Source organism: Macrotis lagotis, chromosome 1, assembly GCF_037893015.1.
Source record: "Macrotis lagotis isolate mMagLag1 chromosome 1, bilby.v1.9.chrom.fasta, whole genome shotgun sequence".
Lineage (NCBI taxonomy): Eukaryota > Metazoa > Chordata > Mammalia > Peramelemorphia > Peramelidae > Macrotis > Macrotis lagotis.
Genome location: NC_133658.1, coordinates 423,908,232 through 423,930,950, shown reverse-complemented (window position 1 = coordinate 423,930,950; position 22,719 = coordinate 423,908,232). Strand labels below are relative to the sequence as shown.

The following is a 22,719-nucleotide window of genomic DNA, read 5'->3' as shown; positions in this document are numbered from 1 at the left end:
TGCATCTATACCCTGAAGAGATGATGAAAAAGTGTAAAAAAATCACTTCTACAAAAATATTTATAGCAGCCCTATTTGTGGTGGCAAAAAATTGGAAATTAAATGAATATTCTTCAATTGGGGAGATGGCTTAACAAACTGTGGTATAGGTATATCATGGAACACTATTGTTCTGTTAGAAACCAGGAGGGATGGGAATTCAGGGAAACCTGGAAAGATTTGTATGAACTGATGCTGAGTGAGATGAGTGGAACCAGAAAAACATAGTACACCCTAAGAGCAACATGGGGGTGATGATCAAACTTGATGGACTTGCTCATCCCTTCAGTGCAACAACCAGGGACAATTTTGGGCTATCTGAAATGGAGAATACCATCTGTATCCAGAGAAAGAATTATGGACTTTGAACAAAGACTAATTTGACCATTACCATCAAATTGGGGGGGCATTATATTATTATATAAATTTACTATCTCATATTTTATTTTTCTTCCTTAAGGATATGATTTCTCTGTCATCACATTCAACTGAGATCAGTGTATAACATGGAACCAATGTAAAGGCTAACAGAATGCCTTCTATGGGGGGGGTGGGGGGAAGGAAGGAAGGAAGAATAGGGGGAAAATTGTAAAAATCAAAATAAATAAAATCTTTCTTTTAAAAAAAGGGAAAAGATAAAAAAATTAGAAGGTGCAACTTGTGCCTGTAGAACAACTTCTAATCATAAAGGATTTTTATATCTATTCTCTCATTTGATCCTTATAATGCCAGGCAGGGTTTGTAGTGCAGTGTTGTCCTCTTTTTATAGCTGAGCAAATGCAGACTCTGAGAGGTGATGAGTTTTGAAGGTGATAGATACTGCTGGAAGGCCTCACATAGAGATCCTCTGCCAGTTGCAAGAGGGAACCCCAGATCCTGAGCATAAAGCTGCTGCTTGGCTCAAGCAAATGACTCTCTTTTGTTGGAGAAGACCAACTTTACACATAGGAAATAATCAGGAGACTGGGACTAATAACACAAGACTGCTCCAAACTTTCCCATGTGAATGAGCAAGCCAAGTCATTCATTTGCAAGAGCACACATGTTACCTCTGGATTGGGGGGGTTGGCAGAAGTCGGGGAGAGGGTCTGGGGAATATTGCAGCTTGGCAGGGGTTATCGACTCAAGGAGTAAGTTACAGGGAGAAGCTCTGGATAAGGAATGATGAGGCTTGCATTCATTTCAATTCAACAATCATTTTTAAAGTACTTCCATGAGGAAGGCATAGAAACAACACAATTTCTGCCCTAAAGGAAATTATATTCTTGTTAGTGGGTATAGGAGACTGTATGCAAGTAAATGTTAAGAACACAAAAAATGAAGATAGTGCTCATAACTGGAGTGATCAGGAAATGCCCCCCAAGCTGTGTTCTGAAGGGAACTAGGGATTCTTTGAGTCAGAGGTGAAGGGAGCTGGAATCTTGGGTACAGAGAGCAACAGCTATCAAGGCTTGAGTTTCCACCTTGACTCTGCCATTAATAAGCTGGGCAGCCTTGGATTACTTACTTTCCCTTCTCTGAGCCTTGGTTTCTTCATCAGTAAAATGAATGAGGTATCTTGTTCACAAGTGGTAGGCGCAGAAGCTCTCTGTACCTATGTGTTTGCATTAAACATACATATACATACATTCAACATTATGCATCATTATAATACATACATGTATAATATGTACACATGATACATATTACAGTACTAAATATACATAAGCACACACATTTGTACACATACATGTAAACAAGGTGGTTACTGCCCTTGAGGGGTTCATTTTCTAATGGTAAAAGACAATACTTCTTAAGAGGTGCTGAAGGGGAGAGAAGAGCAGGGAGGGGAGAACTGTTCCTTCCCATGACCTTCCAGGTCTGACAGTAAATGCATATATGAAAGAGATGCTAGGTGTAAGGAACTTAAGACAAACTTTTTCCTCTCCTTCTCAACAGAGTCCACGACTTGCTTCTCCTATCTCTGCATACCGTATTTCACAAATGTCAGACCTAACATTTCCAAAGCCTTGTGTGACCCCACACAAGGGGACCAGACCATCTAAATAACACTGGCAACAACCCAATTTATTTAAACATTTGCCTCTGGGACATCTTGCCTAGCTTCTCAGGAACCCACGTCCCAGCACTGAGGGTCCAGTCTTTTCCCAGGCTATCCCCTTGGTTGAACAGAAGTATCTCAAGAAACAAGATATACTGGAAAGAGTATGGCAGTCTCTCAGTGGGCAGAGAATGAAAATAATGTTTCTTCTTCCCCGTTACAATCTTGGGTCAGTTGGTCTTAGGGCACTAATTTCCCTATTTATAAAATGAGGTGACTAGATTAGATAATCTCTTAAAGTCCCTGCTAACTTTGACATTCTGGATTCTAGCTTTCATTATTCTGTATTTGCTTCTATCACTTACATTTTACAGTCTAAGTGATTTCTCCAAAATAGAAATAGTGATTGACAATTACTGTTTTATGTCTCTTACAAATCCATTTTGAGGAAAGCTGCTTATTTCAATTGATCTCAGTTTTTTAATAAGCTAGACAAAGATTCCTAATCTTCTGGAGGGGATGTGCTGAGGTTGGTGGTAATGGGGGGGTGTGAATATACATTTAAATTAAAATACACCTGCTTCCTGCAACATATAGGTGACCAGGGTGAGGGGTGGAATGACTGCAAATGACAAGGATTCACAGATATACTTAACCTCTGAGCCATAGGCCAACTTCATTTTAATCTTGCACACTCCTGGAACAATCTCCCCAATAGTACTTGGAAGTTCTCAAGGGAAAACCTTTTCATTAAACTTAGGGAAGCAATACATTTTCATTCCTTTTCTTTTTCTTTTTTTTTTTTCCTTTGAGAGTTGGAGTTAATTGACTTGCTCAGAGGCACATAGCTAGTAAGTGTCTGAGGTCAGATTTGAACTCAGGTCTTCTGACTCCAGAGTCAGTGCATCACCTAGCTTCTCCTAGTAACTTTTCTGATGGGAATATGAGAAAATATGATGATGACAGTAATGATGCAGTAGTATGGGTCAAGAGATAGAGAATAGGCCTATTATAATTCAGGAGGAGCTGGATTGAAGTTCTACCTATAACCATATTGGCGGTGGGTTCCTGGGTTCCTTTAGCACCTTGGTGCTTTGGGCCAGTGGTATCTAATTTGAATAGAAATGGATCAGCAGGATCTTGACTTATTGACATTATCTATGTTGTATTTTTGTTTTATTTTAAAGAATTTCTCAGTTACATTTTAATTTTGTCAGGAGAGAGGTTGAGTTTGACAACTGCTCTAAGCAGTTTTCTAGGACTATAAATTGCCTATAAAGTGTTGACTTGCAATGGAAGAATAATTCTTCATTTGGAATTTATAGCAGTGAAATCTTAGATCCATTCTATAACATTATTATTGTTATTACTACTACTGCTGCTGCTACTATTACATGATTTTATATTTCAACATCACTTTTTATCACTTAGGGGCAAGCTAGGTTTTGCCATGCAGAATGTTGAGCCTGGAGTCAGGAAGACCTAAATTCAAATCCAATCTCAGACACTTACTAGCCCCCTGATCCTAGTCAAGTCATTTGACCCTGGTTGCCTCAATTCTTCATCTGTAAAATGAACTGGAGAAGGACAATGACAAAGCCCTACAATAAGTTTGCCAAGAAAATCCCAAATGGGCTTTTGAAGAGACAGCTATTACTTAAAAACATTGCTTTCCATGGTACTTTTCCCAAGTACCTTCTAATCTGTTATCCCCATTTGATCTTTTCAAAAATTGGCAGTGTAGATATGATCATCCCATTTGAATGATAAGACAATGAGGCTCAGAAGAAAGAAATAATGGAGCTTGGGATGCTTCTTAGTTCCCCTGTTTGATGCTTCAAGAGTTTTCAGTGTTGTATGGACAGTGTCAAGGAGAGTAATTCTAGAATCTTCCATAAATATTAGTTTAAGTTTCTCTGAGTGACAGTCATCCTTGCTTCACTTATTTTTTTTTTGTTTGTTTTTTAGGTTTTTTGCAAGGCAAATGGGGTTAAGTGGCTTGCCCAAGGCCATCTTGCTTCACTTATAATTGTTCTCCCCTGAAGAGCTGGGAGTAGAATTTAGGCAACTTGATACAAAAGGAAATTACTTTTGCAAGTTCCATAAAGGACTTTGTCTAGAATGGGAGTGAAGGAAGCAGTTGTGGAGACATCATAATAAGTTGGGTAGGAACAAATGATGGAATGATTCCAAGTAAGATGCTGGGCAGGGTGGAAGGGGACAGGGCTGGAACATGGGCTCTTTGAGAATCAAAGGAACTGGGGATGGTTTGCCTGGAGATGACAAAGATTAAGGAAGTCATGATCCCTTGGTAGGTCATTGCTTGAGAAATGGTTAGTGAAAAAAATGTTAAATTTGAGTTTGTATCCTCGTTCTGCTGCTGTTTATTATGTGGATGATCTCTTGGGTAAGTCAAGTCACTAAACCTCTTTAAGCTTCAGTTTCCTTATCTAAAAAGTAGAGAGGTTGGATTAGACCATCAAGTTTCCTTCTAACTCTTGATCTCTCTTCTATTTTTTTTTCTTTAGGTTTTTTTGTAAGGCCACACAGCTAGGTAATTATTAAGAGTCTGAGGCTGGATTTGAACTCAGGTACTCCTAACTACAGGGCAGGTGCTATATCCACTGTGCCACCTAGCCATCCCTCTCTTCTATTTTTAGAATAGATTCTGCCATAGTTCAACCCAGCTTCAGGAGTCAAAGTCCTGATAGGGGACTGCCTTTGTCCATAATAGGGAGGTGATCATTTGCATGTTGTCTCCTTTGGTAGAATATGAGCTCCCAAAGGGCCTGGATCATATATTTGCTGCTTTGTTTTGTTTTGATTTGTGGTAAGTAATACAAAGTCTGACACATAATAAGCACTTAATAAATCCTTGCACAGATAAGCATAGGACAAACACAATAAAACCACATCAAAAAAAGTGGCCACATCAAAAAAAGACTTGTTTTTTCCTGTATCTTGTATTCACCAAGTGGATACCTCTCTCAGGATGGATAATGACATCCTTCACCATTGGTCCTCTAGAGACCAGATTGATCTTTGCATTGATCAACTTTTTTTTTTTTTTTAAGGTTTTTGCTAGGCAAATGGGGTTAAGTGGCTTGCCCACGGCCACACAGCTAGGTAATTATTAAGTGTTTGAGACTGGATTTGAACCCAGGTACTCCTAACTCCAGGGCCCATGCTTTATCCACTGCGCCACCTAGCCACCCTGATCAACTTTTTAAAGTCATTAAAAGTTGTTTTTCTTTATATTATAGTTGTTCTTTAAATTATTCCTTTGATTTTGCCACCTTTCATGCTACATCAATTTAGAGTTCCCAAGATTCTCTGATCTTTTGTTATTTCTTGGGGTGCAATAATATTTCATTACATTTGAATTCTAGATTTTAATCATTCTCCAATTATCTAAGAAAAAATTAAGTCATTCCTTTATATCCAGTTCTTTGATTTTCCCCCCTTTTAGTCCTCACTTCAGGATCAGGAAGTTTGTTTTGTTTGTTATTTCCTCCCTGGTATTATCTTCCCTCTTCACTCTTCCCTATCCCTGTTTGTTTCCCTGTTGAGTTAGATTGTGTGTGTGTGTGTGTGTGTGTGTGTGTGTGTCTGTGTCTGTGTCTGTGTCTGTGTCTGTGTGTGTTGGGGATGGGAGGGAGTTGTCCATTTCAGGTAATAGGTTCATCTTGTGTCCCTCTCCAAATCTTCCCTCCATATTTGCTTACCCCTATTATGAGAAATGGCAAATTCTGCTTCTTTCCTTTTTTCTATTCCAGTTACATTCCTCTTAATCTTCCATCACTTTCCTCTTTTAAGACCCCTCAGAACAGAACAATCTAACCCTCAGTCATTCCATTTTCTTATTTAACTTCTTCAATCTTCTTTGGAGATATTATGGTTCTAAAGGACACTTGCTGTTTTTCCCCCCTGTTAGAATGTTAGCACTATATCCATCAAACAGCTCATTCCAATTGCTTAAATGAATTTACTGCAGTAGGTTTCTCTGGACCCTTGAGTGTACATTTTCAAGTTTCTGCTCATTTTTTTAAAAAAATCATAAATGTTTAAAGTATTCTATTTTTTTCCTCTCTGCAGCTTTGAGGGTTAAGTTATTTTTTATTGTAAGCCTATCTTGTTTGCCTTTGGAAATATATTCCAAGATCCTTCCTTATTTATTTTAGAAGTTGCCAGGTCCATGTGATCCTGACAATTTCCTAGGTCCGTGAGCTCCTTTTTTCCCTCTGACATGTAAGGACTAAATTTTGACTGTGACATTCCTGAGACTTTTCCTTTTGGGATTTCTTTCAGGAAGTGATAGGCAAACTATTTTTAGCTTTATTTTCTCTTCTAGTTCTAAGAGATCTAGAAAGTTTTCACTTATGTCCCTTGAAATATAATATCTAGGATTTCTTTTTCTTTTTAACTTAGGAAGTCCAATGACTTTAATTCTTTCTCTTTATTTTTATTTTTTCTTTTCTCTTATTTTCTCTTTTATTTCCAGATTTATTTGACTTATTTCCAACTTGTTTATGATCTCAGTTATCTTCAGTTTTTTCATTCTTTTTAATTTGTTCTAATATTATCACTTGGAATCACTAATTTCTAATTTTGTAAGCTTTCTAATTTTCAGAAAGTCTCTGATTTTTGTAAAGATGAACACTTTCTGTTTTAAGTATTCTTCCAATTCTTTGCCCAAACTTTTATTTTTTAAAATCTCTTGAATCATTTCTTCCAGGTAGTTTTGTAGTCTTTGTGCAAAATTTATTTTTCCATTGAGTTTCTGCTCCCAGTTGTTACTTTGGGAGAGAGTTTTAGAGTTATGGTAAATTTTTATACTGGGTAAGGATTTTTTTCAATGACTATTCTATTTAGATTTAATTTTTGAGTTGGGGCTTTGTGCTGGAGCTAGCCTATGTCTCCACAGCACTATTGGGTAGGATGGTTGACTTGTTGGCTCCGGGTCACTAGGATTACTGTTCTGACTTAAGTAAGTCTCTTCTGGGATCTTTGAAGTTCAAAGTGCTAGATCTTAGGGTTTCTCTGTGACTTCTTAGGATAGAATGCTGGGGATCTCAGAGCCCTGGGGCCTAGGGTATTTTGGTCCAAATGCTGCTGTGCCTCACTGGTTGCTGTAGTTTGTTGAAGCTTCCAAAGGTTCCTTTTTTGGGGGAGCACTTTGCTCTCAACAACAGAGCATTGTGGACTATATGGGTTTCTTGCTCACATGGGGTCCACTTTGAAGCTCCTCAGTGTGATTTTTTTTGCCAGCATTGGCTGCTTTTGCTTTTGAGTGGCCCCCTTTCATTTTCCTTGTAGGTTTCTGACTTACTTTGGGACAGCCCTGTGGTGGTGGAAAGATGTATTTACTATAGTTTCTCATTGGCTCTTGTGATCATTACTAGATTTGGTGTTTTAGTTTTTTTATCAAGTAGGTACATTGGGGAGGGTGGGGGAGTTGATTGGGTGGACTCTGTTTAGGTGACTGTCTTGGCCTAAAGTTCTTTTCTTCTTTGCTTTCTTGTGGCAACATCACCTGGGAAAGGTACATCAGGAAAGGAAAGCTAAAAAAGACTATAGAGACCTTATCATTCTATAAAGAGACAGCTGAAGAGAATGAAGCTTAGACATTTTCTTTGGACTTCAGTTGTTCTGAATTCTCTTTAGCTGTGATTCTAAGACATCTTCCACTTTGTAGAGTTGAAATCTCCATAATTGATGTCATGACCTGCCAATTTTGGGGGGCTGTACTGCCTAGCAAAGATACTTGAATGATTCCAACATTCAATGAGAAATCAAAGCCATTAGCTAAAAGGTGTAATTACTTCTCCACAGGGTCCTGCTCATATGACAGCCGAGCTTTCTTCCTCCCCTGCAGTGGGCTATGTCTCTATGGGACAGAAACCTGAGGCAGTAGTACATGCTATGAAGGTATGTCTCTTGTGTCTCTCTTTCTCTACTCCTACCCTTCTCCCCTACATGCTCAGAGAGCCCCCCTAGACCACAATGGGGTGGATCCTAATGGATCACCAGCGATCTGGACATGTAACTTTTTTCAGTTTTTTAACCTCTGAAGAATCTCTTGTCATTTTTTTGGGGGGGGGGATGGGGGGAGGGCAGGAGGGAGAGACAGAGACTGAAATAGAGAAATGAGAATAATAGAAAGAAATGCTTTAAGGTCTTGGATGTAATATTCTTTTGGGTCCCATCTCCTTGCTTCTAGACAGGTCTGTCTCCAAACCTATCAAGAACCTAAGAGTCTGTGTGTGTGTGTGTGTACGTACCACTCACCCATACACACATGTGTGCATGTGTAGATGAATATGTTTGTATACATGTGTGTGCACATGTACATATACTCCCATATGCATACATATAATTTGTTTTATATTATTCTCATTATACACACACACACACACAATAGTGGATTCTAAAAGCTCTTTAGATAACAGTGTCAAAACTTTTAGAAGTAGGAATTTTTTTTTTTGTGTCATCTATCTTTGTGTCATCTTTCTGTCATTCCAGAATATAAGCACTAATGTCATCCTAGAAAGAGTAGGCAGGGAACTCGAGTCCCAGTTTCTAGTTCTTCTACTCTACAACTTTGGGCAAATCACTTAACCTTATCTGATTTCTACAAACAAGGAGGGTAGAAGTACCTACTTACCTTCCTGATAGGAAAATTACATGAAGCAGTGATAATATTGATAACAATAATAACTCACCATTATGTGGTCTTTTAAGGTTTAAAAGAGCCTCCCTCACAAGAATCCAAAATCATTTTGGAAACGTGCAGGTTTTTTTAGAGTCGCTGATGCCATTAAAATCAAAGATCAAGGGGCGGCTAGGTGGCGTAGTGGATAAAGCACCGGCCTTGGAGTCAGGAGTACCTAGGTTCAAATCTGGTCTCAGACACTTAATAATCACCTAGCTGTGTGGCCTTGGGCAAGGCACTTAACCCCATTTGCCTTGCAAAAACCTTAAAAAAAAAAGGAATCATAGATCAAAACCAGAAGTGGCTGAAGAGTCATAAAATTCTAATATTATATAAAATTTATATATATATATATATATGATATAAAATATTAGAGCTGGAAGAAATCTTAGGAATCTTTGAATCCAACCCCATTATTTGGTACATGATAAAACAGACCCATAAAAGAGAGAAGTTACTTGCCTCAGGTCACATACCTAACAAGTGGTGGAGACTGACTTAGATCTTTCTTCCTTGAATAGAGCATGGTGTAAATGTTGAACAACAGGTGTGGACAGGATGTGGAGGGGAAGTAGGATGTCAGTGTCAAGAGGGTCCTGATTGCTAGACTAACAAATTTAGATTTTACACTGAAAAAAGTGTGGAATCTCATGGCAAATTCTAAATTATGGTTGATCAAGGAACAAGGACTGAACATTATTAAGCGTCCTTCAAATATAAATCACTCAATCTTCAAGGGCTCAGATATCTAATTATGTGATGAGAAAGGAAAGAAGATATTTTCAGTTTATCTAGCAATTGCCACAGTATTCTGGCTGGAAGGCTGATCTAAGTGTAAACCTCAATTGGAGGAAAGAAATATACCCTAATAACCTTTGTGCATCCATTTGCCTCTAGGTCTTGGAAGTTCATGAGAACCTGGACAGACAGATACAGGACAGTTATGAAGAAGACCTGAGCGAAAAGGAGAAAGCAATCGTCCGTGAGATGTGCAATGTAATGACCTTAAATTCTTTGGGAGCTTGGGTTTTGATCACCAAAGGGCATGTCCTCAAGCCATCATGTATGAGGCAGAATGATCAGATGGGGGGAACCTGCCTTCCAGTCCTAAGAACTCAGTCACCTATCAGTTGTGGACAAGTCATTCTGACCACTGTGGGCCTCAGTTTCCTCAATTACAAAATGTGGCGCAGTAGATAGAACACTAGCCTCGGATTCCCCACAGGAGTTTGAATCCAGCCTCAGACACTTGACACTTACTAGCTGTGTGACCTTGGGCAAGTCATTTAACCCTGATTATCTTCCATCCAGGGCCATCTCTGTCATCCTGATTCTCATCTGTCCACTGGACCGAGATGGTTTCAGAGGAGAAAAGTCTGGTGTCTTAGCATAGCCCCCTCACTCAAATCCAATTCATATGCTTGTCATGGCATCAACTCCCTGATGTCATGGTCTTCAAAAATGAAAGACAAAAACATTGTTAATAATGAATGGAAATGAATTTTGACATGTAAAAGGTTAATTGAGAAATAATTGTTTTTTCTGGGAAGTTGGAAGCATTCATTGAATTTTAGAATGTTAGCATTGCTAAAGTCCTTAGAGATCATCTTCTGGATTAAGACATTCATTTTACAGACACAAACTAAGGTCCAACAATAACGTCTGTAGGTTAACCACTGTGTGATAGGTCCTGTTCTCAAAAAGCACAGCAAGTTCATAGGATTTTATATGGTTTTAGAGCTGAAACTTGCCAAGGTTACAAGGGTATAGGTAACAAAGGCAAGATTTAAACTAGGTCTTTTGACTGAAAAAAAACCCCAGTGTTTTTTCTCTTATAACATGTTGCTTCTGAATTAATACAGAAGGTAGAGCCAGACAGAATTCAGAACTGACTGATTTCCAGGTGCTCATTGACTGAATAATCCCACTTCCTTTTTCTTGTAACTAAGTGACTTGCCTAAGGTCACATGTAGATCAGACTCAGATTTCTTAACCAGAGCTTTTCCTACTATATCAAGGATTGGCAAAGGATCACCTGCTTCTATGAGGCCTAGGAGTAAAGAATAATTTTTACATTTTTAAATACAAATTTTATTTTAAAATGTAAAAAACATTCTTAGCTGGTAGGCCAAATTTAACCTACAGGATGTAGTCTACTGGCCCCTATGTTGCCCCATAAGGTTCTCTGCCCATTAGTCACCTGAGCCCATAGGCAACATTGATCTGATCTACATTTGGAGGAGGATGTTTCTGTGTCCTAGAGTTGTGACATCTGCTGTTTATCCAAAGATTTGTTCCTCTGCCTGTAACATAAAGGAAAATTCTGGGGCAGCTAGGTGGGGCAGTAGATAGAATACTCACCCCGGAGTCAAAAGGACCTGAGTTCAAATGTGGCCTCAAGACACTTAATACTTATTTAGCTATATGACCTTGGGCAAGTTACTTAACCCCATTGCCTTGAAAAATCCAAAAAACCCAAACAAACAAGGGAAATTTGATGGTCCCCATTTTTTTAGGGAAAAGTACATTGTATAGTGTTAAAGGGAGTTAGTGAGATATAATAAAGATCTAGTCTCAGTCAGGAAGATTTGAGTTCATCTTTTTAGCCCTTGACCAAAGTAGCAGTGTTACCCAGGCAGTCACTATGAAGTAAAAAAATCTCCTTTTGTAGAGGGTTTTATTTTTAATTGAAAATGTCTTATTCTGATGGAAAAAACTGAATAAATATGGTCCCTGAACTCTGATGCCTATCATAACAAGGTAAGTGCTGCCCTCTATCGACTAGTGCCTAGAATAGGGACTTTGTGTTCTTAGGTTCTACCCTCCTTAGGGTGTGTGACCATTTACTGTGTGACCACTCCCTTGGCCAGTTTCCTCATTTGAAATAACTTTAATTTGTATAGTGCTTTGTTGTTGTTCTTAGTTGTTTTCAGTCATTTCTGCCTCATGGTCCCATTTGGGTTTTCTTTGCAAAGATACTGGAGTGGTTTGCCACTACAGATCATTATGACATGAGGAAACTCAGGCAGAGGATTAAGTGATTTGCCCAGGGTCAAACAGATCTTACGTGTTTGAGGACATAATTGAATTTCGATCCTCCTGAGTTTAGGTCTGGCATGCTATGGTAACCCTGGCTAACCTTGAATCATGCTTTACCATTTATAAGGCCCTTTATATTCATTTTTATCTTAAAACAAACCAGTCATTAGCACAAGTATCATTGCCTCTGTTTTACAACTGAGCAAACCTTCCTAGAATTTAAGTGGCATGCCCAAGGCTACACAGCTTAGTAAATAGTTGAACTAAGATGGAAACTTAGGTCTCTCCATATTCCCAAGTCCATTGAGCATTTATTTGGAAGGATAAATGTGGCCACTGTTCACTGTAATGATAGTAATGTCTTCACCCCGAAGGAGTATTCTAATTTTCAAGTTTGTGCAAAGCTGAATATGTACAACTTTAGAGCGATTTTGATGAAATCCTTCTCTCTGGGTTTGTAATTCCTGCTCCTAGAAAGTTGGAACATTTTCCTTTGATTCTGTATTCCAGTCCTCATGGGTGAATTGAGGGGTCCTTAGAGGGAAAGAAGACATCAGAGCACAGTATATAATTAAGAGATCCCTTGCCTTGAAGTTCAGAAGACTTGGGTTTGAGGCCTATGTCTAAGTTAGGGACTGCCAATCCTTTGAGTCTCAATTTCTTCATGTGGAAAATGACAATAATTCCTACTGCTTCTCTCCCATGATTATTGTGAGGTCTAGAGGAGATAGTGAACATAAGATGCTTTGTAAACTTCAAAGTGCTTTTTAACTTTTGATTGTTACAGGGAGACCAGGGAACTTGTCTGAAAGACATACTGGGAATTAGTAGAAGCAGGAAATTTATATTTGGATAAATTTAAGTCTGATTGTTAGGCTAGTACTCCTTGTGATCCACCACCTGTTGATTGATTTGTCCTGTTAACATCCTACTTGTCTAAGGGCAATGATTTAGAGAAATTCTTGTTTACTAAAGAGGAGGCCTACCTGATACTCCAGACATAGCAGGGCTTCATTGCTAAAGATGTGACCAGTGGATTCCTAGGCCTGGAAGACCTTGGCATCTGGTTGTCCTGATTATATCAGCTTCTCCTTGTCCATTCATCTCCACTCTCCACTCTTGGTTCCTTATGAATCCAAGACTTTGCATTTTGGACCAGTATTGCCATCTAGTGACTTTTGCTAACAGTACAGACATAAGAGATCTCAAGTCAGAACATGGAAATTAGCAACTGTCAGCATAAGGACAAATACATCATGCCCATCTCTATGGTGAGTCTTCTGAGAGAAACAAAATCATAAAATTTTTAGTTGGAAGGGGCCATAAAATTACATTTCTTCTCTGGGTCTAAGTTTTCCCATTTGAAAAAAGTGAAAGGGGAGGGCAGAGTATTAGGCTTCCTAGGGCTCCTGCTTTTAACATTCTTTGTTATATATGGTCCCCACTCCACCATATGGGCAAGTTACTCTCTCTGGAGTTCAGCTTTCTCCTCTTTAAAACAAAGAAGTTGGACTTAGATGATCTCCAAGTTCTTTATAGCTCTGCTATTTCCTTATTGTATGAAGAAGTTTTAGTGATTAAGACAATAATGTGGACATTGAGAGAAAGCAACTATGATGGTTTGGGACCAATAAATGGCAGGTTATGCCAGGTCAGTAGGCATGAACCTTTATTCATAGACTTGTTTTGTTTCTCTCTCCCACAGGTTGTATGGAGAAAACTTGGAGATGCAGCAAGTTCTAAACCTTCCATCCGACAGCACCTTTCAGGAAACCAGTTTAAGGGACCCTTGTAGCTTTACTCTGAAGACTGGGGATGAGTGTGTATGGGAGAATTGACTTCTTAGGAATGGGACAATGGGAGATGCACAAAAGGGCAAGAGCGGGTGACCTCTCATTCTCTGGCTGTCAGAATTATTTTTGTGGTGTTCTTTGTAAATATGGCAGCTTTGGCCTGGAGTACTCTTGAGATCCTGGTATGGCTTTTCATTGGGGAAGCAGTCATTTTCCATATACTGAAAATAGTGTCCTGATCATCCTGTTTCAGAAATATCTAGTGGGAGAGTTTTTGATGGCCCAGTGAAGCCCCTCTCACGTGTTTGACTTTATGGACATCTTTCCCATCTTTGGTACAGAAATGGCTTTTCCAAGTGAGTTGGAATGAGGTGCAAGTTCTTGTTTGGGCTGTTTGAAAGATAGCCTAGAAATTCCACTTTCCTTTTTTGAGGTTGTCAACCATGTAGTTTCTGGGGTCATGGTGGTATAGGGTGGGTGGGTGGCAGTTTCTAATAAACCTAGTTTGTGCTCTTAGAATCCCATAGGGGAAAAGACCCTTGAGATATCAGAAGATTCATCCAATTCTGTCTCATACTTAATGCATCTCAGAAAGAGTCTAATGAGATGCTGAGTTTCTTTTGTTTACTTTTGCCTAGAACAAAGGCTACCATGTAGTTTTCTTCCCTGTGTAACTTTCCTCATGATACCATGGACCAGAATACCTGTTCATGCTTAACATTTATTTCCTAATAAATCTGACTTAGTATCTCAGTGGTGGCCAATCTCCACCATCCACCAGCTTCCTTTTTATAGTGTAGGTCTTTTTTTCCACCAGCAAGGTAAAGTTTCCTTTGAATCCTGAGGTTGAATACTGTTAAGCAAGTAAACAACACTCCTATCAGCTGGAGTGCTCTTGTGAAACCAGTGGGGACAGCTCCCCATTAGACCAAAATGAGGCTATATAGCCTACTTTTTGATAGTCTACTTTGTCTCCACCAAGTCTTTTTTTTTAACTTTTGCAAGGCAGTGGGGTTTAAGTGACTTGCCCAAGGCCACACAGTTAGGTAATTATTAAGTGTCTGAGGCCAGATTTGAACTGAGGTACTCTTGACTTCAGGGCTGGTGTGCGCGCTCTCTCTCTCTCTCTCTCTCTCTCTCGCTCTCTCTCTCTCTCTCTCTCATATATATTCATATATACATATATATATGAATATGTATGTATAAAAGTATATACAAATACACACACACACACACACACACACAATTCGAATTGGTAGGGATTTCAATTGCCATCCAGTCCAACCCATCTTTGAGAAACCATCTCTACAAGTGGTCATTTGGCCTTTACTTGACCTCCAGTGAGGGGAGACCTCCTAATCCCCAAGGCAGTTCATTCCACTTTGGCACAAGTAGATAACCCTAATTATTAGCAAGTTCCCTCCTCATATCAAGCCTAAATTTTCCTTTATTTGCAATTTCTACCCATTGCTCCTAGTAATGTTCTCTGTGGCCAAACATAATGAATCTAATTTTTATATTATATAACCTTTCAAGTATTTGAAGGCAGCTGTCATAACATAACTCCTTTCCCAGGCCCTTAGACTCATATTCATATGCCATTCTAGTTGCTCCAGTTTATCCATGTCATTTCTAAAGTGGAATAAATAGAATTGAATACCACTCTTTAGATGTTGTCTTACCAGGACTAAAGACAAAGAAACTATCATTTTATTCCCATAAGCTATGTCTCTTAATACGGAACCCAAGAATATAGCTTTTCTTGCCTACCATTTACTGTCAACTCATATTGAGCTTGAATTTTAATAAAATTTCCAGACCTTTTCTGATGAACTGCTGTCTAACCCTATCTTGTATTTGTGACTTTTTTGAAACTTGTGTAAGCCTTTACATAATTATCCTTAATAGCATCTTATTAGATTCAGCCTAATTTTCTAACCTATCAATACTTTGTGTCACCTAGCATCTACAGTGCTTGGCTTGCAAAGTTGTTGTCATCTTCATTTATCTAAATCTTCGATAAAACTATCCTAACCCAAGCACATATCCCTGAAGTACTCCCACAGACCTATGAAGTTCATATAGAACTATTAATGACACTCTAACCACGAACCACTTACCCAGTTCTAAATCAATTTAATTGTACTAGCATCTAATTCAGCATTTCTCCAGAGATATTTTATATTGCTTTCCCAAAATCTAGGTAAACTGTATTTGTTTTCTTGAGGTATCATTTAATAATTATGTTGAAACAGAATTAAATTTAGTCAGGAATGGCTTGTCCTACTTAAAAGTAGAAATGAATTTTGTTTGGAACCAGAAGGTAGGTGGAAACCCTCCCTTTCAGCACCTTAGTTGGGGCTGCATATGGGCTCTTGCACTATTTCCAATTCTTTTACTCAGTGAATAGGAATTAATGGATTTGTAAGCAGAGCCAGAACTGACCTGAGTTGACTACAAACAGGAAGGAATTTTCTTTAGTCAAAGAGAAGGCACTCAAGAGCCACTGCCCAATAATGGACTGTATAGGAAAATCAGCACTTAAGTATTGGGATATCAGACCTGAACCTCTAATGAGGTATAGTGGAAACAGCACTGAATTGGGAGTCCATTAACCTATGTTCTAGTCCTCCTTATTCATTATGTGGCCTTAGTTACTTCTCTCCAGGGCTATTTCCTCCTGAAAAATTTCTCCCTCATGCATATGTCACAAAAATCAAGTGAGATAATGGACATAAAAGGACTTTGCAAAATTGATGGTTCAACAAAATGAGAAACATTACTCTTCCTGGGAGGAAAATATTAAAATTTAGTTATCACCAAATTGAGTTTCATCATCTGTATGTTCATGACTTCAGCTCTAATGTTCTGCATTTCTGAAAGTCCTGATTCATTGAAGTCCTTTGTGTTTAGTTCAAGATGTCATTTCCAGTGAATTATAATTACAAGTGACTATTTTCTTGCCCTCTTTTAAGTTTCTTTTTGTCTCCTTTTGTTATTTTAAAGAGGAAATAGAGCTTCCTGAGTCACTTTTCCCTTTGAACATATTAGTGTGATTTGAATTCCCCTCCTTAAAACATTGAGGCAGTGTGGAATAGATTTGCCCTTAAAGCCAGCAAGATGTAACTTGAATAAGTCCCTTGACTTTCTAGTGTTCTGCTTAGGCAATTCTCTTAGGCTTAAATGCAGAGAAGTCTTAAATTGGTAGAAGGAGTTTCCTATACCAAAGAAACTGCAGGTCCAGTTCCTATCCCTATACACATTTTTAAAATGCTGAATCCAAACCTTCATTTGTTCATGTAATATGTGATTGTGAGGTTATTCCTCCTTGCTCAGTGATTTCCCTCATTTGTATGATTTTGCTGCTGACTTCTCTCAATCATCTTGAAGCTTCTGAGTGGTAACTATGACTTAACACAATTCAGTCTTGAAATGCAAGTGGTTTGCAAGTACAAAGCACATTTTTTGCAATAGTTGTATAAGTTACAAGGAGGCAGATTCCATATCATTATAAGCAAAAACTTCTGAACATACAATGATCTTGAAGAGATTCCATCATTGAATCGTGACCCCTTCTAACAATACTGTAGACCTGCAAAGATGACAAATTCAGATATTTTTGATGTCTATTTGGAAATGCATTGGTTAAGACAACCCCACAAAGCAGCAATAACTATCTCTTAGCTCTCAGACTTTTTTGCTATCACCTGTTTTTAAATTAGGGTGTGAAAGTTTTCACAGAATCACATTTGACTTTTTGGCAGCACCTAAATGTAGAAATAATTTTTCAAGTCTTTATTTGTATTTCACTCTACCAGAGCCAAAACCAGAAAGGGTTACCTTCCAGGTTGAAGATGGCACCCAATAATGTTTCCAAGTCAAATAGGCTAGTGTTTGTTTATGGACTTTTAAATTTCAGGTTTTATTTGGGGGACACAAGAAATTTAATGACTTAATAAACTATCTCTACTGAAATACACAGTGAAGCCTATCTTGATATAGAAATACCTGAATGCTAACTTATGAATGCTTAAGCCTAAATCTCTGCTGTCTTCCAGAGCAACTGAACAGCATTTTTGAAGTTCAATTAAAACGGCTATACTACAGTGTTTACTAAGCTGTGTTGTGTGACCCACTACACTGGCATATTTTTATTCAAATATCATTAAGCATTGTCAGTGTTTAAACAAGGAAAGTGACCTTTCATCTTTTTTGAACTGGGGAGGGCAAGACTACTACTGATCTTTTAAAGAAATAGTGCGTGACTATATAGTGGAAAAATTGTATATTTTTCATAAAGTGGGGCATGTTTTTGTGTGCTGCTCTATGGAAATCTGCTGGAAAGTGTATGATTTCTGTATAGCCTGTGATCTGACAGGGCCCCACCTACCCCACCCTCATTTTCCATAGACTGTGATTTACATGAGAACTGGAACATGTATGTTCCTGATGTTTGTGTATAGAGCAAAAAGCCCTTAGACTTTAGCACGAATTTTTACCTTTATTGAAACCACTTTGATTCTCTTGGGAGGAAAATAGATTTTTTTGGATAATGTGCAGTTAAAAACATTGATTTGAAATATTTTAGTAAAATGAAGTCGAGAGATATGATTGTGATAGTGTATACTTGCAGTTAAAAGAAATAAAAATAAGTTCTTTGTAAGCAAATTGTGATGACTCCGAACTCTTTGATTAAGATTGACCTCACTGTTGGTTTTAGATTGCCTCTGCACCTGAGCAGGTATTAGAGGAGTCCCCTTACCCATACATCTATCTTCCCCTAAAGATGCCTGAAGGGATTTCTGGGAGGCAATCCCTTGCAGTATTTTAAGATCTTCAGTTATAAAACCTCTACCAAGGATCCTGGAACATACTTCTTCGTGACTTGGAGTTATTAAAGAGAACACAAATACAAAGACATTAGGTAATTTACCAATAGATTTTTTTCTTAAGTTCACAAAGTTATTTGTTAATAGATCTCATAAACAGAGCGGCAGTTTCGTCCCCACGGGCTAGCCCTAAAGATTTAGTAAATGATGGATTTGGGACTGTGAAAAGGAGGAACTCCAGAAGTATGAGAGGGCAGAGAGAAGATGCAATGGGGTTTAAGTCAAGTCATGTTAAACTCCACTTCCCTCCTCCCCCAACAAATCATTCTTATATTTTCAGAACTGATTTTATTTGGGTATTATTTTGACTGAGGGAGTCGCATTTGTAACCAAGATGGAATTCACAGTATGATGTTACATTCACACTTTAAAAATATATCTGTATGTACAGGAATTTGCAAATAGATGTAAACATACATTACTTTTCAAGGTCTGGTTTCCATTCCCTTGTCTCCCCCCATCAAGAAACAAAAAAACAACCCCAAATTCAGCCAAGGCCAACCTGTCCAAAAGAATTTTAAAATTAAAGGACTGATAATACCAGTTAAATCAAGAAACTGACAACAGCATCATATATCACTGGAGAGTATTACCAATGGAAAACAAGAGTTTTGACTTTAGATGATACTGGATTATTTATAACTTATTTTTCAGTAAAAGTAGGCACTGATTTTTTTAAAGGAAATTTACTCCTTACAGATAATTATTGAGCCAATATGGCTGGTTAACAAGTTTACTAGTATAAAGTAATCCAGTGCAGTAACAACTGATTTTAAATTAAGTGTATAAAGTTAGATTATAATTGGTTTTGCAATAGCTATACAAGAAGCCATACTGTAAAAGACCCATTAAAATTCAAGTTCACCATTCCATTCCCTTTCTGTACTGTAGCTAGCTGTGTAGCATTATACAAGGTACCCTGCTGTTCAACTATTTTGCCATTTAAACTATACTTCAAAGGTGTTTAAAAAAAAGGAACAAAAAAATTTGGTTTTGGATTTTAAAATGGGGGGTGAGGGGGAGAAGAGGCATCATGTTATCTCATCCAAGCTGCACGTCCCAATCCTCCCGGAGGCATGCCAGGTGGGGGGATGGGAGGTGGCACTGGAGGTTGCCCACCTGGGGGTACAGCTGGAGGAGGGTAACTGGCAGGTGGCATCCCAAGACCTGGAGGAGGATGGGGAGGAACAGCATGAGTTGGAGGCAATCGTGGAGGTGGAAAGTTGGGGTTATATGTTGGTGGGGGAGGATAGCCAGGGGTTGGTGGGGGAATGTTGGGTGGTGGAAATGATGCTGGGGGAGGCGGTACAGGTGGTGGAGGATTAGGAGGATATACATGAGGATGGTATGGCAAGTGAGTGGGTGGTCCATATGCTGGAGGCAGAGCCCCATAGGCTGGTCCTTCTGTCTTCATCATGGATTGCAGACTTTGATAACCCTCTCCTGACATATAAGAATTTGTAGTTGACATTCCAGTAATGTAGCTAGAAGGTGGTGGTGGTGGGGGGCGGTGAGGAAGAGGAGGTGGCTGATGTACAGGGGCAGGATGACTGGGAGGAGGAATCTGGACTTTTGGTAGATCTCCAGCCTCCACTGTGCCGGTCTGCTCACCCTCTCCCATTGAAACTGCAGCTGTGAGGGTTGGCTTACGTTCTAGAGAGGAGAGAAAAGGCCAAAACACAAGGATCACTATACAAATGAGAGACTGAAGTATTATATTTAAGGAAATGCTTTGTCAAGTTACAACATTAGCAAAATATAGATGTCCAAAAGTCATACTCATCCAGTAAAGAAAAAATTATTAATGTCAACAGATAAAATAAAATGCCAGTTATTGTCAACAGGGGGTAGAATTTAAGACTAGAGTATAGTTAACAATGACTTCAAATTGTTCAAAAATATTTGCTGAAACAAGTCACGCCAGACTTATATGAAATAGCAATCATAACCTTTATAATAAACATTTCTATATTGCTATAAGGCCCTGTAGAGTGCTTTCCCTCAATTTTTTTTCTGTAAGGCAGAGATTACATAACTTGCCCAAATGTAAACAAATTAGTAAAGCTCAGAAATGGAATTCAAGCCTGTCCAGTACCTTTTCCAATTCATCATATATAAAAGGGGATAAGAAATGTACAACCTCACCACACTGAGATTTCTCCTCTGGGAAAAGATAAGAGCTATAAATTTAAAGCCCTTGATAATTTGACTACAACTCTCATTTCCAAGGTGAATATACTTACTTGAGCTTGGTCACTACAGAAAAAAATGGTTTACTTGCTGTTCCCTGACTGTTCCCAAACTGTCAGTACAGTTTCTGCCTTGGCACAGCCTATCTATACCTGGCCATGTGCTAATAATACCTGCTGTGTTGGTTTGGCCTGATACTCCCAATTCCCTCAGCATGCCACCTCCTTTTAAAAGGATTTTCCAGATTCACTGTTAGTGTATGTCCTTCAAATTATCCACATTTATTTTTTTTTGTGTGTGTGTACATACATACACACACATATATGCATGTATCCATGTGCATGTATATAAATGTGCAATGCTTGAACTGTTTTTGGCTTTTTCTAGCATGTTTAAAATGCTTATTGATTCATAATCAAATTGGGTTCTTTTAAACATTTCCTGAATTCCTCCTATGTGCTAGGTCCAGGATAGTTGGAGAATATGAAAATGATGAGTCTCAGAGTTTATAACAACTGAGATTTACAGTATCTTTGAATAACTTTTTTATACTTCTGATTCACCCTGTGAAGATGACAGCTTTAATTTCCATTTTATAGAACTCAAAAAGGTTAAAGCAATTTGCTCAAAAGTCTTAAGAGCTAGTTATCTGTAAAGAAGGGATGTGAACCCAGGACCTCTGCACTTTCACATCTTATCTGTAGCAGTAGGACTATGAATGTGGCACAGTGAATAATGGAATGTATTTCTGTGATGTGTTGGTTAGCTTTACTGAACTTTTTTCTCAAATCTTTATTATAATGACTCCCTGGAAGGAGAGAGAAAAGATACATAGGAAAATGTAGGAGACATACAAACAAGAGATAGCAATAAAAATTATAAGTCTAAGGTTCCTATGCTAAAAAAATGAAAAGCATATTTTTTTTTCCTCCTCTGGGCCAATAAGAATGAGATTCCTGTCTCTTTAAAGTACCTTTCTTTAGAACTCAAATTTCTATCTTAGAACTTACAAGGTCACAAGCCATGCCATTGTGAAAGGACAGGTAATGGCCAAGCCTAAGTAACATCTATCTGTAGAAGATAACCCTTTAGAAAGAAAAATCACTATATGAAATATCTATTTCAGTCTCTTCTCTGAAGCTACATGAAACAAGATTTTCAAATACCATAAAACAAAGAACAGAAACCATGTTACCCTTGAAAAACAAGAGGCATAACACTTCATCAACTGGTCCAACAATAAAGCTATCAAATTATACTCCATCATTGAATCATGTCAGTACAAAGGACTATTTCCTACCTACCAGAAAGCTGACTAGATTATAGATTCACTCAGATTAAGAGTGAACATCTGAGGCCATTCATTCCTATCCATAAGAATTCCCCCAAAATGCTGACCCAATGGTCAACCTAAAGATGTCATGTGAAGAAAGAAAATCCTCCTGAGGCTGGCCATTTTGCTTTTAGATAGCTCTAATTATTAACATGTTTTTCTTTCATATGAGAAAGGCTAGTAGAAATGATCATAATCATTCAATTCAGGGTCTATTTTTTAAGTTATTGGGCAGAACTTTAAAGGCTAAATCACTGACAAAGAACATGCAGTCTTCTCCCTCTCTCAGAAGCTCAAGGTTTTGTGTGCGGATTTATAAAAAAAAAAAAAAAAGTGAAGACAACAGCTATACAGCTATGAACTGTTGCTCATTTATCTACGTTTCTATTTTCTGCTACATTCCCAATTTTCTATTTAAAGAAACTGAAGTTATTAAAACAATGTAAACACTATTCAAAGGCTTTGATTTGAAATGGGGAGGATCAAATGAAATATTTAATGTAAAAGGCTTTGGAAATGATATAGTAGAAATGTCGATTCTTATTATTAGTTGTTAAAATACTATTGCTCACTCAACAAAATAGAAAAAGATATTTAAAGAATAATCCATCAATAATTGCCCCAAAGAAACTATAATGAAATATGCCTACTATACTCCTATATGACTGGGGACTACTCCAGCA

General features: G+C 38.2%; 2 protein-coding genes across 10 annotated transcripts in view; one reads left to right on the top strand and one right to left on the bottom strand.

Moving 5' to 3' along the window:
- CCDC85C (coiled-coil domain containing 85C) overlaps positions 1 to 19,471 on the top strand; it is a 201,546-nt gene extending 182,075 nt beyond the window's left edge. For 2 of the 4 annotated variants that reach the window (XM_074213058.1, XM_074213060.1), the window contains 3 exons: positions 7,913 to 8,008; positions 9,690 to 9,788; positions 13,537 to 19,468. In XM_074213058.1, the coding sequence (XP_074069159.1) occupies positions 7,913 to 8,008; positions 9,690 to 9,788; positions 13,537 to 13,626 (285 nt within the window). In that variant the 3' untranslated portion in view covers positions 13,627 to 19,468. Of the gene's footprint in view, positions 1 to 7,912; positions 8,009 to 9,689; positions 9,789 to 13,536 lie in introns of all 4 variants that reach the window. The other 2 variants (XM_074213059.1, XM_074213061.1) reach the window with 2 other exon arrangements.
- The window catches only part of CCNK (cyclin K), a 39,238-nt gene continuing 32,542 nt past the window's right edge, over positions 16,024 to 22,719 (bottom strand). For 5 of the 6 annotated variants that reach the window (XM_074213052.1, XM_074213054.1, XM_074213055.1 and 2 more), the window contains exon 11: positions 16,026 to 20,166. In XM_074213052.1, the coding sequence (XP_074069153.1) occupies positions 19,550 to 20,166 (617 nt within the window). In that variant the 3' untranslated portion in view covers positions 16,026 to 19,549. Of the gene's footprint in view, positions 20,167 to 22,719 lie in introns of all 6 variants that reach the window. The other variant, XM_074213057.1, reaches the window with a different exon arrangement.